This window comes from Curcuma longa, unplaced genomic scaffold (genome assembly GCF_044706935.1).
Source record: "Curcuma longa cultivar G26 ecotype Majalengka, Jawa Barat unplaced genomic scaffold, ITB_CL_G26_1.1 contig_16545, whole genome shotgun sequence".
NCBI classification, from domain to species: domain Eukaryota; kingdom Viridiplantae; phylum Streptophyta; class Magnoliopsida; order Zingiberales; family Zingiberaceae; genus Curcuma; species Curcuma longa.
In genome coordinates this window covers 1-13,896 of record NW_027430386.1, presented here as the reverse complement: position 1 = coordinate 13,896, position 13,896 = coordinate 1, and the positions used below count along the sequence as shown (strand labels likewise).

Sequence of the window (13,896 nt, the reverse complement as noted above, 5' to 3'; positions counted from 1 at the left end):
GAATCCGAAAGTGACTTCGCTCTCTCCACTCGGAAGCCTTACCCAAGCCACATTCATTTCTTCTATCGTTCGTCTACCTTACCCAAGCTCACTGTTTTCTTTTTTTATGGCAATGATATCTCTTTCTTCTTGTTATACCTAGTTGCTACCTTTACCTTTGCTACGCTCGGATGCTACAACACCCTCCTATTCTTTCTTTTCAGTGCTTCCCTTGACAGAAGGACTATGGATAGAATAGGGTGACCGCCTAGTATCACTCCTTATGAGTCCAAGTTTGGGCTCCACTTGATAGGAGCACTTCTTGTAGGAAGGTTAGGAGTGAACAGGTAAGAGAGCATTAGGGATGCCATAATTGGTAGCCCGTAATGCGAACGTACGCTAACACATGCAGCTAAAGGACTACTTCTAATCCTACTCTTCTGGAGATGAAGAAAGAAATAGAAATCCCGTCTTTCCTCTAGTCTTACTCGCTCTCCCTACCATGCCCTAAGCTAACAAGACCTGAAAGTGCTGCTAATCTTAGGGAGCGCAGTTGTAGAGATGCCTGGTATGAAAGACATGCTTGAATACACTTTGTTGAGGAGTTGGATGAAGAGCTGGTTGCGTTTGGTTCGTTGGTACTATGCGGTTGCTATGTCACCGGATGTCACCATACAAGAGTTGTTAGATGGGGCACCTGTTGTGACCACTCACTGGAACCTAGAGCAGAAAGATTCAAATCTAGTACGGGAGAATGTGGATGTGTTATGACTTGGTTGCTTCCCTAGGTTTAGAACATAGACCTGGGATTCTACCTTCATCTTCTTTCTCAATCAGTCAGAAGTTGGCTTCACCTCCGGGGACCGGCTTCGCGGGATCCCTCTCTTTGATAAGAGTGCTTGTGGCTTCTACTGGTGTCTTTTGTACCTGCATTAAGGAGGGTTCTCTTTCCTGGTAGTTTTTTATATATCGGACATTGGTTACAGGCACTCGGGTCCAATCCTATTTTGCAAAAAGTCATGACTAACCAAGGAACGCTACCTCATAAGATGTTAGTTCCAGGTGGATGGCTAGAGCTATAGTCGACCGCCAGTGTTGATACGAGAAACTAGAGTAGAGCGGACAAGACCGGGTCGAACTCCAGTTAAGCGCATAGAAAACCTAGGGACGCTTCCTCCGCCATGAAGCAGCACTAAAGAAGGACCGCGCTTCCTCTGGTCCGGAAGACAAGATTTCATAAGCGAAAACCTAGAGCGGGCGAGGCCTCGTTCCAGCATATCGAACAAAAAAGTGGCATCCTTCGAATGGCACCCGTGTTCGTTATGTCCTTCTACTTCTAGGCGAGGAGGCGGTTAAGTCGTGATCTCTGCTAAGTCGCAACCTCTCTCTGACTTCTTTCCTAATTTGTTTTCAATCTTGAATTCGGGGACACAGTTACAGTTTGGAGACAGAGTTTCTTGCTGTTCTGTTCGTGGTTTTACACCCAGGACCAGAGAGTTTGCTTAATAGCTCTTTTACGTGATAGCTCTTTTAGCTGCAAGGCTGCCTGCTTCCACTGCACCCTTAACCTACGATATTCCTTCTGTCGGTAAGTGCCAGCCGGATCGGCATCTCCTTCTTCGCCTCGGCTGGGTAGCGATGTGTTTAGTGAATAGAGCAAGTTTCCCAGGAAATTGCTTGATTAGTTGGTTTGACCTCGTAAACATAATATATAAATGATTTTAGCCTTTTTCCCAAGACCAAGATGTGAGTTGTGATACTTTCAGATGCGTCTCGATCCACTTTCAAACTTCTTTTTTTGTTCAAAAGTGGTACATAATTCATATGTCCACAGCCCTTACACAGGAAGATAGAGACCGCGCCTAGGCCCTTCCGCAGGGGCGATCAGACAGCAGACAGGGATAAAGGCCGGATATCGCTTCCTATAATATATTATATTAAGGCTCTTTTCGATAGGCCTTTACTATATAATTTCCTCGATCATACTTTTTTGAGAACTATATAAACAAATATAACAAGCGTGCGATAGAAAGCATCAACCTACGGAAAAACGAATTGATTGACTATTGAGTGCAACCCCGTAACTAGATAGACTATGGGTAGTTCAGGTGCGCGTCTTATATAACGCATGCCAATGTTGCCACCGACAAACGTTTGACTTTGCCAATATATAGTAAGGGAAAAGCTCCAAACGGTAGTTTAGAGTAGAAGGAGCTCGAAGTTGGAATTCAATAGTCTACAAGCCCGCCCCTGAGAGCGAAGTTGGAAGAATCTCTGTTGCCGTATCCGATGATGCTAGCGCAGTCAGAAGAATGGGTCAAGTGGGAATTGATTCGTTTAAGTTTCCGAAGTAAGTTCGCCTAGTTTTAGGTTTTAGCACCTTCGCTGTAGAAGCACCTCTTTCCTTAGCTAAGCGCAAAAGGCACTCGAAGGAGTAGTGGGACCAACCATCACTACCATAGGGCTCTAGTGGTCAATCCTGCCACACTCCTATTTCCCCTCACGTGTCAACAAGCAAGTTGGGTGCTCTCCCTTAACGTGGTAGGACTCTGAAGCCTCTGTCTCTTCTCTGTGAGCTATCCCGATTCTTATAGCGGAGGAACGGCTCTATATCGACTTAAATCCTTGTCTAATGCCTTTTCTCGCGCAACTAGTGCTGATTGATGAAATGCCTTTTGACCAATAGAAAGAGATGGCAGCTCAGGCCGGGGCCCCCCTTTACGATTGATTCATTCAACCGTGGACCGCTTATGTATTCCCCTAACCCTCCTCGCGGTCCAACAGCCCATGAGTTATTCTAAGAACCCGCTCCAGACCATTTGGGTCAACCTGGTAACGTAAGAGGTCTTTTTCTTTTTCATTATCTTCTTATGGACCTATATTCTTTTACGTGCTAGGCCTATCGTCACGGTAAACGTTCTTGTCTCTCGAGCTTTTGTCGTGGATTTGTCGTGGAGGTGGCTGTCTAGACCACGTAATCCGAAAGTTCTATATTAAAAAGTCTATGTCTACCCTTTGTCTATAGCGATCGGTTACCCGTTGGGTTAGAAGACAAGAGTATGGCCCCTACTACGCTTCAAGCTGCCAATCCAGGAGTGGAGTCTCGGGATCGAGGATTCAAGGAAGGGAGCCCGTCATAACACGCAGTCGGCGCGTCGGACCTTTCTTTTGCCGAATTGCTTGTTATGGTATTTTAGGAGTTCACCTTGAAAGGAGTTCTTTTTAGTTTAGTGCTGGAGGAGACGGTAATCAAGATCCATTCCTAGATTCTTGCCCTTTTAAAGAAGTGGATCTGTTGGAGTTTCCAACTCGGAAAGACCCACTATTATTCTAAAGTAAAACGGGGTTTCAAGAAAGTCAAGTTCCCTCCCGGCCTCCTAGCTTCATAAACTGCTTGCTTTCCTTCCTGGCTAGCTTTCCAATCGCAGGCTTACTTGCTTTCCTTGACTTAACTTTCCAGTAGTAGAACGGGGATCTCTCCAAAAAGAAGAAGCCCCTACTGAGGGTGAGGGTTCTGTTAAAGGTTGAAGACATGCTCTTTATGGTCCGTCCGGTAGGAAGGGCCTACTTTCGTAGAGGAAGTTGAAACTCGGCCGGGACCTTACTTGAATCGGTTCTTAACCCTGGAAAAGGAGGGGCATCTACTTACTTTGGATACTCACTCGGGGCCTTTAAAGGAAGGGCAACGGATTCTCATGCTTTTCCTCTCCTCATTTTCCGGGGAAGAACGGTAGAAGAAGTCTTCCTAGGCGGGGACATATGCTCCCTAGAGTGAAGAGGACGGGGACCTCTTCTTTAGCTCTTGCCCTCTCGCGTAGTGAATTCCTTCCTTCTGAGCTTCATCTAGTCAACAGAGAAGGGGGGAATAAGAGAATCAATGTATACTTCCCGCCAGTGTACGGATTAATAGGTAGGAGCTTCTTTACTTTAGGGCTTTAGGCCGGGGATGAGTGGGATAAAAGAGCTAGTGCGCCGGGGGTGCAATCAAGTGTTGGCTACTTCGTCGGACCGGCGGGCGTGCGCTGGCTGGGCTTCACCGGCTCCGCGCTGGTGGCCATCGCGGCCGGCGTGGTCGCTAGGCGCTGGTGTTCCGCTCCTGGGCGCAGGTGGCCGAGGCCATCGGTGCGCGCATCTATTCGCTGTTCGAGCGCGGCCGCGAGAAGCGCGAACTGGCGCAGGACCTGGCCATGGGCCGCAAGGCCCGCCGCGAGCGCGAGGAAACGGCGGCCCACGACCGCGATGTGCCCGGGCCGGCGGACGACGAGGTCGAGCCCGCCTTCGACGACGTGCCGCCGCCCGCGCCCGGCGCCGCGAGAAGGCCGCGCCGGTGCAGATCGAGCCCGCGGTGGCCGACGTGCCCAAGAGCGAGCGGGTGGTCAAGGAGCGCAGAAGCCGCTCTTCAAGGAGCTGCCCGACAGCACAAAGTTATTTGCAAAGCTAATGACTGCAAAAGCTTGTGTTCGGATCTCACTGATATAGTTATAGGATCATGACTTTACTTGCGGACACACAGTAAACTAGTGATCGATGACTTAAATTCTCATCAAACAAGTTGATTTGATTTTTGTAATTCATTGTCAAGAATCACTATAATACCAGTGCCCTTGCTTAAAAACTTTAGTAATTTCAAACAGGTATTTATTTGTGAACAAAAGTTATACACAAGGTCACAGCTAAATCAACGCAGAAAATCAGCTGTTGGTGGATGGCAATGAGAGTGAACGTGGAGGCTTTATGGGTCACTCCATGTGTGAGTTCTGCAGAAACCGATTCTATGGGGATAATGAACTTTATATCCACATGTCAACAGAGCATTATACCTGCCACATATGTCAACGGTATGATTTAGCACTTTCCAGATGACTTCATTATTCCAAATTTCATGTGACATTTTTTCACTTGTCATGATAAATGCAGGCAACATCCAGGACAATATGATTATTTCAGAGATTATAATGACCTCGAGGTATTGTAGTAAATCTCTACTTTTATGTAATTCTAGAGAAATTCATTGCTATGTATAAACAGTTGTTTAAATGTGCATGCCTTGCCTGTGTTTATGTAGTAAAACCTTTTGCATCATGTATATACGGTCAAAATATCAGCAAAATAATATCTGATGATTATGAGAGCAGCACTTTCCCAGTTCAGAGCTCTTAAGTCTCTAATTATCTAACTTACTAACTATAATATTCTTGTTATACAACAGATGCATTTCCGCCAGGAGCATTTTCTTTGTGAGAATGAGGCATGCTTAGAAAAGAAGTTTGTTGTTTTTCAAACTGAAGCAGAGATGAAGGTGAAATTTCAGAGAAATCATGTCTCTTTTCTTTTTGTATTCCTTAAAACAATATCATGTTTTAGCAGACACTTAAAATATAATTCTCTGACCTTTATATGCATTTCCTTACAGAGGCATAATGCTCTTGAGCATGGGGGGCACATGTCACGTTCCAAGCGGAATGCTGCACTTAGGGTATTTAACTATCCTGAATTTCCTGACTCCTGAAACAGTTTTTCTTGTCTTTTTACTTTATTTGTTGTAGTATTCTTCTCATTCACATTCTTTGCTTAGATTCCAACTAGCTTCACGTATCGGCGGAACGAACAAGAGCAGCACCGAGGAAGAGGTCGTGGATTCCACCAAGATCCTTCTGACGATCAGCTATCTATAGCAATACAAGCTAGCCTTGAAACAGCAGCAGCTGCTGATGGTAGATTTCAGGATTCTTCTTTTGGTGCTCATTTTGACTCTGAGAATAGGAGGACGAGACGTGCTAATGCATTTACAGGTTCCTCAGAAGTCTCAACTGTCAATGAAGGTCCAGAAGCATCTGTGAATCAAAACACTAGGACAACTCCAATACTAGAAGAATCCTCCTTCCCTCCTCTTTCTGATAGAGAACTACCAGAGCCTTCTTCTAGATATGTTCAAGCTCTTAGTCAAATTTCTAGAAATCCTGTCAAACTTAGGGAAGAATCATTTCCTCCTCTACCTGGTGCGGCTAATAAGCCAAAGCCTACACATGGATTAGAAGGTTCTTCTGCAAATACTCTTGCTGCCCGGCTCCAACGTAATAGAGGCTCTATTGTGATTAACTCTGCTCCACCAAGGCCACTAGAGTATCATGAGATCTTCCCATCTGCTTCTCAATTAAGAACCGTGCCAAATCATGGCATCGCATCATCCACTTCTACAAGTTCTCAACCACGAGCAAACCGGACAAGAGAAAATGGATTTAGATCACCTTCATCTGCTAGTTCTGTTAATTCAGATGCTACTAATACGATGAGGCATTCAGTATCAGCTCCCAACCTAACTGGTGGGAGTTCTTCAAACCAAGCTATTCCTAGTGTCAAGGGAGAGGAATCATTGCCCCTAAGTAACCAATCTCATACTTCCGTGAGCGATATTCACACTGCTAATAAATCCTTGGTGGAACAGATTCAAGCTAGCTTAGGTATGGATGAGGACAAATATAGTGCATTCAAAAGCATATCATTAGAGTATCGTCAAGGTGTGATTAATACTTCTGAATATCTTTCTTATGCTGAGCAATTTGGCCTGTCACATCTTGTTCCTGAGCTGGCTCGTCTTTGCCCTATTGCTCAGAAGCAGAAGGAACTAATTGATGCTTACAATGTGAATTTACGGAACAAAGGTCTGCAAGAAAAAGCCAGCAATATGGGTGGTAGTAAAGGCAAGGGAAGAATTTCAACCCGAGCTGAAAGTAAGGCTAAGAATACATTAACTGATAACTTTCTGGACACAGTAAAGAAGCTGCAATTGAATCAGAAGGCTCAGGAAGAAGACGTGGAAGTGCTTTCAAAGGATGGCTACCGAGTCTCTAAGGATAAACCTCAATCGCCCAGAGTTTCCAACTCAGGCGCAACTAATGCCAATTCAATTGAAATTAGTGTCGATAGGGCACCCTATTCTGTTACAGACATAGCAAAGCCGAATTTGACTGATGCTGGGAGCAGTAAGCAACGGAAGAAGACATCGAAATTTCATAGGGCACGCCTGGGTGATGGTTCAGCAGCTGCACTTGATCTTTCTCGCAGGGATGTTAATCCTGAACCACAAGAGAATGGAACCATAGATGGTTCTTCTGAAACCATACCGGTCCGAGGTGTTTGGCGTAGTGGCGGTGCACAGAGACTTTTTGCAAACTCTAGTAGGAACGGCTGAAATGCATCGTTTTCTTTTTTTGCGAACGTCTTGTGGTTGATTTGGTAATCTATATGTATCAGGTTCTGCAACAAATGCATATCTGATGCATCGACACTATATTTTGCCATTTGCGATTTTTTCGCAACTATATTTTGTGTAATTTCACATGTTTCCAGAACCCTTTTTAAAATGTGCGCTAAGGATGGACAATGCAAAGTTTTTTTTTGTGGTCAGGCAACACATTTTATATATTGTTGGAATAGATTTGGCAAACATTCTCTGCACCAGCATGTTAGTTGTCTCTGTGACTCCCAGCATAATTTGTCTAGTATTCTCATGCACGTTTCATGTAGCAAGGGAACAACTCTAGCTTATGCAAAAGGTATGCAACTTTTCTCACTCTTAAATAGGTTCGTTTACTCGTATGAACAGGAGAAGATGGAGGGGGGCAAGTCCAGTAGATCATGGAAGACAATTAAGAGGATGGATTGATCCAAAGGAACGTTGCAGAGGTTCCCTCCTAATTCATTCTAAGCGTTTTTCGCGGAAACACGAGAATACAGGGTAATTATATTACTCTTTTAATCTTGCTCTGCTTGACTTTCGTTTATTACTTAAATATGGGCTACTTCATATGGGATGTTCATATTAATAGAATGCTTAAGGCCCTCTAGTAGATGGATCCAGTACTATGCTCGATAGAAAATTTGAAGATATATATCCAACTCGGGTATCTAGATACGAAAGGGAAGTTCAACAAAGTCGCAAATTACCTGATTATAAGGAAGTTATTCACTTAAATAAGCCATCAAATAAGGATTCATCCTTGCATAAGTACAAAATTAAGCTAAATAATTATAGTCGGCCATTTCATCTTAATGTATCTATAGCACTCAAAATTTAAGTTTGAACCACCATTGTGCTTCTGGAGGTCCTAGTAACTCATTCATACCCTTGAACAGTTAGACTTACATTTTGAGCACCAAAGCTAATTAAAGTGAAATGAACAAATCTATAGTGTTTAAAATGTAAGTGCAAGATTATCACTATGCTCTTTAAGGTGCCATGAACTCATGCAAACTTTCAAATTTGCATTTTGAGCAATCTAGTCTATTAAGATGAAACCAATATGTTACTTTGGTGAACATGCAATGCTCAAAATGTTGAGTGGGAGGTCACCATTATACTCCTAAAGGTCATAAGACCTCAAACAATATTCATTTCAACTTGATCGACTTATTGTGCTAAAACAGCAAGTGTGAGACTACTAATGTGCTCCTAGAGATAATAGAAACTTATGCATGCCGAATTTTTTTAAGCATCAGGTATCTAACTCTTACAATCAACTAAACTTAAGGATGACAATCCGTTAGTACTAGATATTCAATTCTTAAAATTGAATAATCTTGAGGATGATTGATCCGATTTTATAAAAAATTTTCTATCGGCTACCCGAATAAATCAGAAAGCATTCGTGGAAATTCATTAAGAATACAATATTTTCTTATAAAATGTGTAAGAATACAATATTTTCTTATAAAATTTAGTGTAGCCCCATCAGGATGGATTGAATTTTAAAAGGGAAGTACAACGGCTGAGAAGACCAACAAGAATGTTTGCCACTGATTATGCTTTAAAGAGAGAATATAAGATTTGAGCAAGATAATTACAGCAACGAAATAGGACATTTTCTAGATTCAAATAGAAATGTACTGATCAAATGAGGCCGATTAAGTTTGCGCATCCGATGATCATTTAGCAAAGATAGTCCACTATTTAAGAATTATATAACTTCATATGCGTAAAATAAGAATTTTACCTACAACAATCATCATAAAAGCTGCATAAGCTATCGTTAAATAGAGCAGCGAGCTCCACTTTCCATGAATAACCAAAGTAGAGGAAGATTCAGAGGTTTAACATAACTCCTCTCCTAGATTTCCCTGTTTTTGATTGCTTTATCAAAGTCCACCCTCATCAGTTCCCTGTTTTTGAAGCAAAATGCATTTTAATGGTTGTTCAATTTCAGCATTGTCATCTTCTTAGTAGCGCATGCACATCATCTAGCATCTTTCCTTGAATAGGTGCTTGATCTCCGCAACACAGGACCTCAGTCTGCCCTTGACTGCAAGGATAGACAATCACAATGAGTTAGTCTTTGTCATTGTCTACACAGATCGGCCAACGATTTGCAAACATAAGCATTTAACACATTTTAATCAGTTCCAGTCCTGAGCCAAGAGGAGAAACAGTTGATATCAAACTGTGTTTCTCTTGCGATATATGTAACGAAGACATTCAAGGTTTCAGGTACATGTAGCCATGTTAGAAGCTTATTGTTGATGCACATTTGAGGAGACTAAGTTAATGGTGTCCGTCATGGTCAAATAGTTGCAGCAAGAGATTACCTAAAACTCTTTTCAAAGAGTTACATGTTTAAGCAATTGTCCTCATCCACATCATTAGAAAATTGAGATCTTATGCATAGTTTTGATTTATCTTGAAAAATTACCAAATCACAACCTGGGTTTCCAAAATATACCAGAAAACACCACTAATGTGTTTACCAAAACACACTCCTCTTCATTTTCCTTCTATGACACACTTCCATTTCTAATTTCTCAATAACCACAAAGGTCGCCAGCTGATTTTAGCTTCCTCAAGCTGCTTTTGTTTCCCCAAGAGTCAGTATTTTAGGTACCTTTAGGATGCGAATAGCTTAGTGTGTGTGAAAATAAACTCACTTGTTAATCTCTCATTGAAAACTTGTCATTAGCTTGTTGTTCATTCTAGGTGGATCAATGCTAAGCAAGTTAGTTTTGAAATCAACTTGTTGGGCTAAGTGAGTTGTTTAAGCATCATTAGGATGTAGATATCTCTAAAATGCATGTTTTAGGTGGAAATGAACTTGCACAAGATTTCAAGTGAAAATGCTATCAAAAGATGATTTCAAAATTGGCCTGTTAACCAATTTATGCAAATCTAACTCACATAAGCTGATTTTTAGGTACCATTAAGGTGTGAAATACCCAAAATGCCTGTTTTAGGTGGAAATAAATACAAGTGAAAATGTCGTCACAAGATATAAATTCAAATTTGTTGACGATGGAGTGCAAATGAAGCCCAAGTATTCTCATGTTGAAATCAAATTGTTTAGTTCAATATGAGTTATTTAGGCACCATTAGGATGTGAATAACTCCAAAATGCATGTTTATGCGGAACTAAACTCACATAAAATTTCAAATGGAAATATTGTCACTTGTCACAAACTGATTTTCTCATGTGAAAAATGTTTTCAGCAAACATGGAAAACAATATAGATTGATCTTAGAAGCCTCCTTTTGAAAGTGGAAAGCCACCTTAAATCCAGATCATGTTGAGATATTAAAAGGTTGAATGAGAATAAAGAGTATTTGGAATTTTTGTGTTTTTGAAAGTAGGGAAAAGATGTTTAGCATTATTAATTTTATGACTTACTAGGTTGTTTGATTCTATAAACGTCTTGTGGTTGGACAATAGCAACAAACTTTAATTTCTTTCTCATCTCATCTCCTCCCTCCTATCCTACTACCATCTCTTCACTCTATTTGTACCCCTACTATACTTCCACATCATCATTGAGTAACTAAGATATAATTGACAAGTAGATTCTCAAACAATATACAAAGAATTAGCAGCAGTTCCAATCTACAAAATGCTCAATGTGAAATAAAAACTATAACCCAGCACATGTTAATATCAAAATGCCTAATGCCTATCTAAATTGGATCGCACAATACTTGCATGTTAAGACATAGATTCAGTCAATGCTAGACTAATGTTAGCAAAGAAGTATCCAAGAGACAAAATAGCAGCATTGCTATCAGAGTTTCAAACAAAATGGCCAGAATTCTTTTGCTTTAAAATTCTTTAGGCAATGCAATGGATCCCATGTTATTGTGAAAACAACTACGCCAAATGGTTAATGATTCAGGCTATGAAAAATATGTAGAAAATATAACTCATTTGCTTTTGATGATGAAGAAAGCATTCTCTAGGTTGTTAAACAAGATAGGATTTTTTTTTCTTTCAATGTATCAGTTAACAATAAATGGTGGAATAAACAAACAGCAATTGATTCAAAGTCCTTAAACACAACTTCCCAAGAATAAGAAAAAAGCATAGCCAACAGAGTTACTTACAAAATATCTTCTCTGAGAAATGGAATTGAGTTGCAGGAGGTTACTTAGCTCAGAAGAGTAAAGTTGTTAGGGGAGGTGGTTATTGAATTCCTGTGCTATTCTCCACTTGAAGCTCCTGTTGGTTGAACCACAAAGCATAGATTCTCATACTGAATGCATCTTATCAAGTATCAACGATCCTTCATGTCAGATTAAAGTTTAAGCCCATCCTCATCTGAAATTAGCTCAGCCTGCAAATGTCAAGCTTTTTCCCTATCAATCTTGTTAAAAAGCAAATGCTAAAGCTGCTAAATTTCAGCAGTTTCATCCTCATGTAGCTCCGCATTCTTGCTTGCCATTAGCTCCAGGTCCCTCTTCATGGCCTCCCTCTTGCTCTTCTGCTTCTCAAGGTAGTCCCTGTGGCCTTCGTCTAGCATTTCCTCAAACCGATCCTTCATATCCAGCAAGGGATCCCGATCCACGAGCTTCCCTTGGTCGTAAGCCTCCCTCAGCATGGCCGTCTTGATCCCACCCTTGAGCGAGAGGTAGAAGATACCCGGGTGACGCGTGAAGGCGTTGGAAAAGGCATTAGAGAGCTGGAACTCGTCGGAGAACTTGCCGATGATGGGCACCGCCATCCGCTTGAGCAGAGTAAGCGAGAGCACTTCGTGGAGCACCCCTACAGTTCGCTTCTCCAACTCGGGGGAGGCCGGGCGCAACTCGGAGGTGCTGGCGTAGGGTGATATATATGGCAGCTCCAGCCAGTCTCTAGTCCACTCGCGCATCTCCCTCTTAAGGTAGAACCCTGGGGGGAGGCGGACATCGAAGTTGGGGCGCAGGCGCACGCCGGTAAGTTGCGCCTCCTCCTCCGCCCGCCGCTCGATGACGGACTTGGCGTACTCGTTGTCCCAGGACACGAGCTCGAGGAAGCACTTGTCGCTGGAGGCAGGGACGAGGCGGAGAAGATTAGGATACCGGGGGACGAGGGAGCAGATGAAATCATCGGGGAGCCCAAAGTCGCGTTTGGCGTTGAGGAGCTTCTCGGCGGGGAGGGCGCGGTGGCGGGAGATCATGAGGAGCTTGCAGAGCTTGGCTAGGGCGAGCGGCTCGTTCTGCGCGCGGAGGCTGGCGTCGAGGTCGAGGAAGGAGCGGAGGCGGGAGGAGGGGCGGACGAAGGGGACGTGGGGCTGCCCCGGCTTGACGGGGGCAGGATAGAGATCGAACAGGTTGGGGTAGCGGGCGAGGAAGGTGGAGATGCGGATGGGGAGGCGGAGGCGCTCCCGGCGCTTCTCGAGGTAGCGGAGCGGCATTGTGTGGCCGGGCTCGAGAAGCACCTCGCGGACGACGCGAGAGCAGAGGCGCCAGCGCTTGTCGCGGTCGATGGCGCCGTCGAGGAGAGGGTCCTTGCGCCAGGGAACCTTGAGACTGGAGATGGAGGCCCAGCCTCCGAGGGAGAACGACGGAGGCGGCCGCTGGAGGCGGCGGCGGAGCTGAAATGAGGATTGCATTGTGACTCTGCTACCGCTCCATAGCCGTAGGCGGCGGAGACTAGACCTCAACCAATTGGGCCTCATGCCCTATTTGGGCCGATTCAGCCCACTTCGACGTGCTATGCAGAAAGGCCGGAAGTCATCGTCGTCCCTTCGGCTTCGTCGAACCCATCGACCTCTCCAATTCTACTCGACCTCGCTGACTTCTCTAATTTTATTTGGCTCTATCGACCTCGTCAGTTCTACTCGATTTCGACAACCTCATCGGCTCTGTTCAACCCTGTCAACTCTACTCGGCCCCACCAACCTCGTCAACTCTGTTCGGCCAAGCCAATCCATCCATATAGGTTCGCTAGGATAGATAAGGGATGGTAGATCAACAAGACGTGGGATGATCTCACTCTGAGTCATGATGATATAATATTTCCACTACGGATGTGATCCTCAAGATATGAGGATATGATATCTCTTTCTATGGACGCGAAGTGATAGGGTCAACGAGACATGAGATAATATGACTCTCTAAGTATAATAATGAGACTACCCACTTATAGGTGTATGATACTGCCCTCATCCCATCCATTAAGACAGGGGAACAAGATATTATTCCTCCCACAATCGCCAAATATATGAACATATTGTTAGAAGTTGAATTAAATTTGAATACATTCATAATAAATGTTTGAAATGCATGAACTACGTGAAACATGAATCTTGTAATTCATATATCTAAATAGAATAAATTCATATATATAATTAATGATACATGATCTAGAAATGTTTATTGAGTAGTATAAATACTCATGTAATGTGAAATTGATAACAAGTCATTTTTTGTAAAATAAGTCTTTTGCAATATAAGTCATTACACTATTATTCCTCTTCTCTTACTAGTAAATTTTTGAGAGCCCACTATCTTCTAACAAAGTGGTATCAAAGCCAATGGTATCAAAATCTTTTTTTTTTTCAATACCTCTAACTTACCAAACTCAATTATGAGAATTGGTTACTTAGAATGAAGGCTATACTCGGATCCCAAGGAGTATGGGATATTGTTGAGCATGGTTTTGAAGAGCCCTTAGATGTGGCAAC

At 43.0% G+C, this 13,896-nt stretch overlaps 2 protein-coding genes across 3 annotated transcripts; one reads left to right on the top strand and one right to left on the bottom strand.

Annotated features, from left to right (window-relative positions):
- The first annotated feature begins 5,194 nt into the window (after positions 1-5,194).
- Positions 5,195-7,313, top strand: LOC141816418 (uncharacterized). Of its 2 annotated transcripts, XM_074704201.1 has the most exons (4): positions 5,195-5,278; positions 5,393-5,455; positions 5,555-5,693; positions 5,772-7,313. In XM_074704201.1, the coding sequence occupies exons 1-4, from the start codon at positions 5,273-5,275 to the stop codon at positions 7,169-7,171; spliced, it is 1,608 nt and encodes a 535-aa protein (XP_074560302.1). In that variant the 5' UTR covers positions 5,195-5,272; the 3' UTR covers positions 7,172-7,313. The 2 variants fall into 2 exon arrangements, with proteins under 2 accessions (XP_074560302.1, XP_074560300.1); XM_074704199.1 differs by having other exon boundaries at positions 5,555-7,313.
- A 1,648-nt stretch (positions 7,314-8,961) lies between these two features.
- Positions 8,962-12,888, bottom strand: LOC141816419 (protein WHAT'S THIS FACTOR 1, chloroplastic-like). Its single transcript, XM_074704202.1, has 2 exons — positions 11,336-12,888; positions 8,962-9,278 (listed from the first exon to the last, which is right to left on the bottom strand). Exon 1 carries the CDS (start codon positions 12,886-12,888, stop codon positions 11,623-11,625), a length of 1,266 nt encoding a protein of 421 aa, XP_074560303.1. The 3' UTR covers positions 8,962-9,278; positions 11,336-11,622.
- Positions 12,889-13,896: the final 1,008 nt, after the last annotated feature.

Bases quoted from the DNA above. Each gene is read 5' to 3' on its own strand.
- LOC141816419 (XM_074704202.1), bottom strand. From the start codon at position 12,888: ATGAGGCCCAATTGGTTGAGGTCTAGTCTCCGCCGCCTACGGCTATGG.
- LOC141816418 (XM_074704199.1), top strand. The intron at 5,456-5,554 runs GTATTTAACTAT...TTCTTTGCTTAG, and splicing joins AGCGGAATGCTGCACTTAGG to ATTCCAACTAGCTTCACGTA.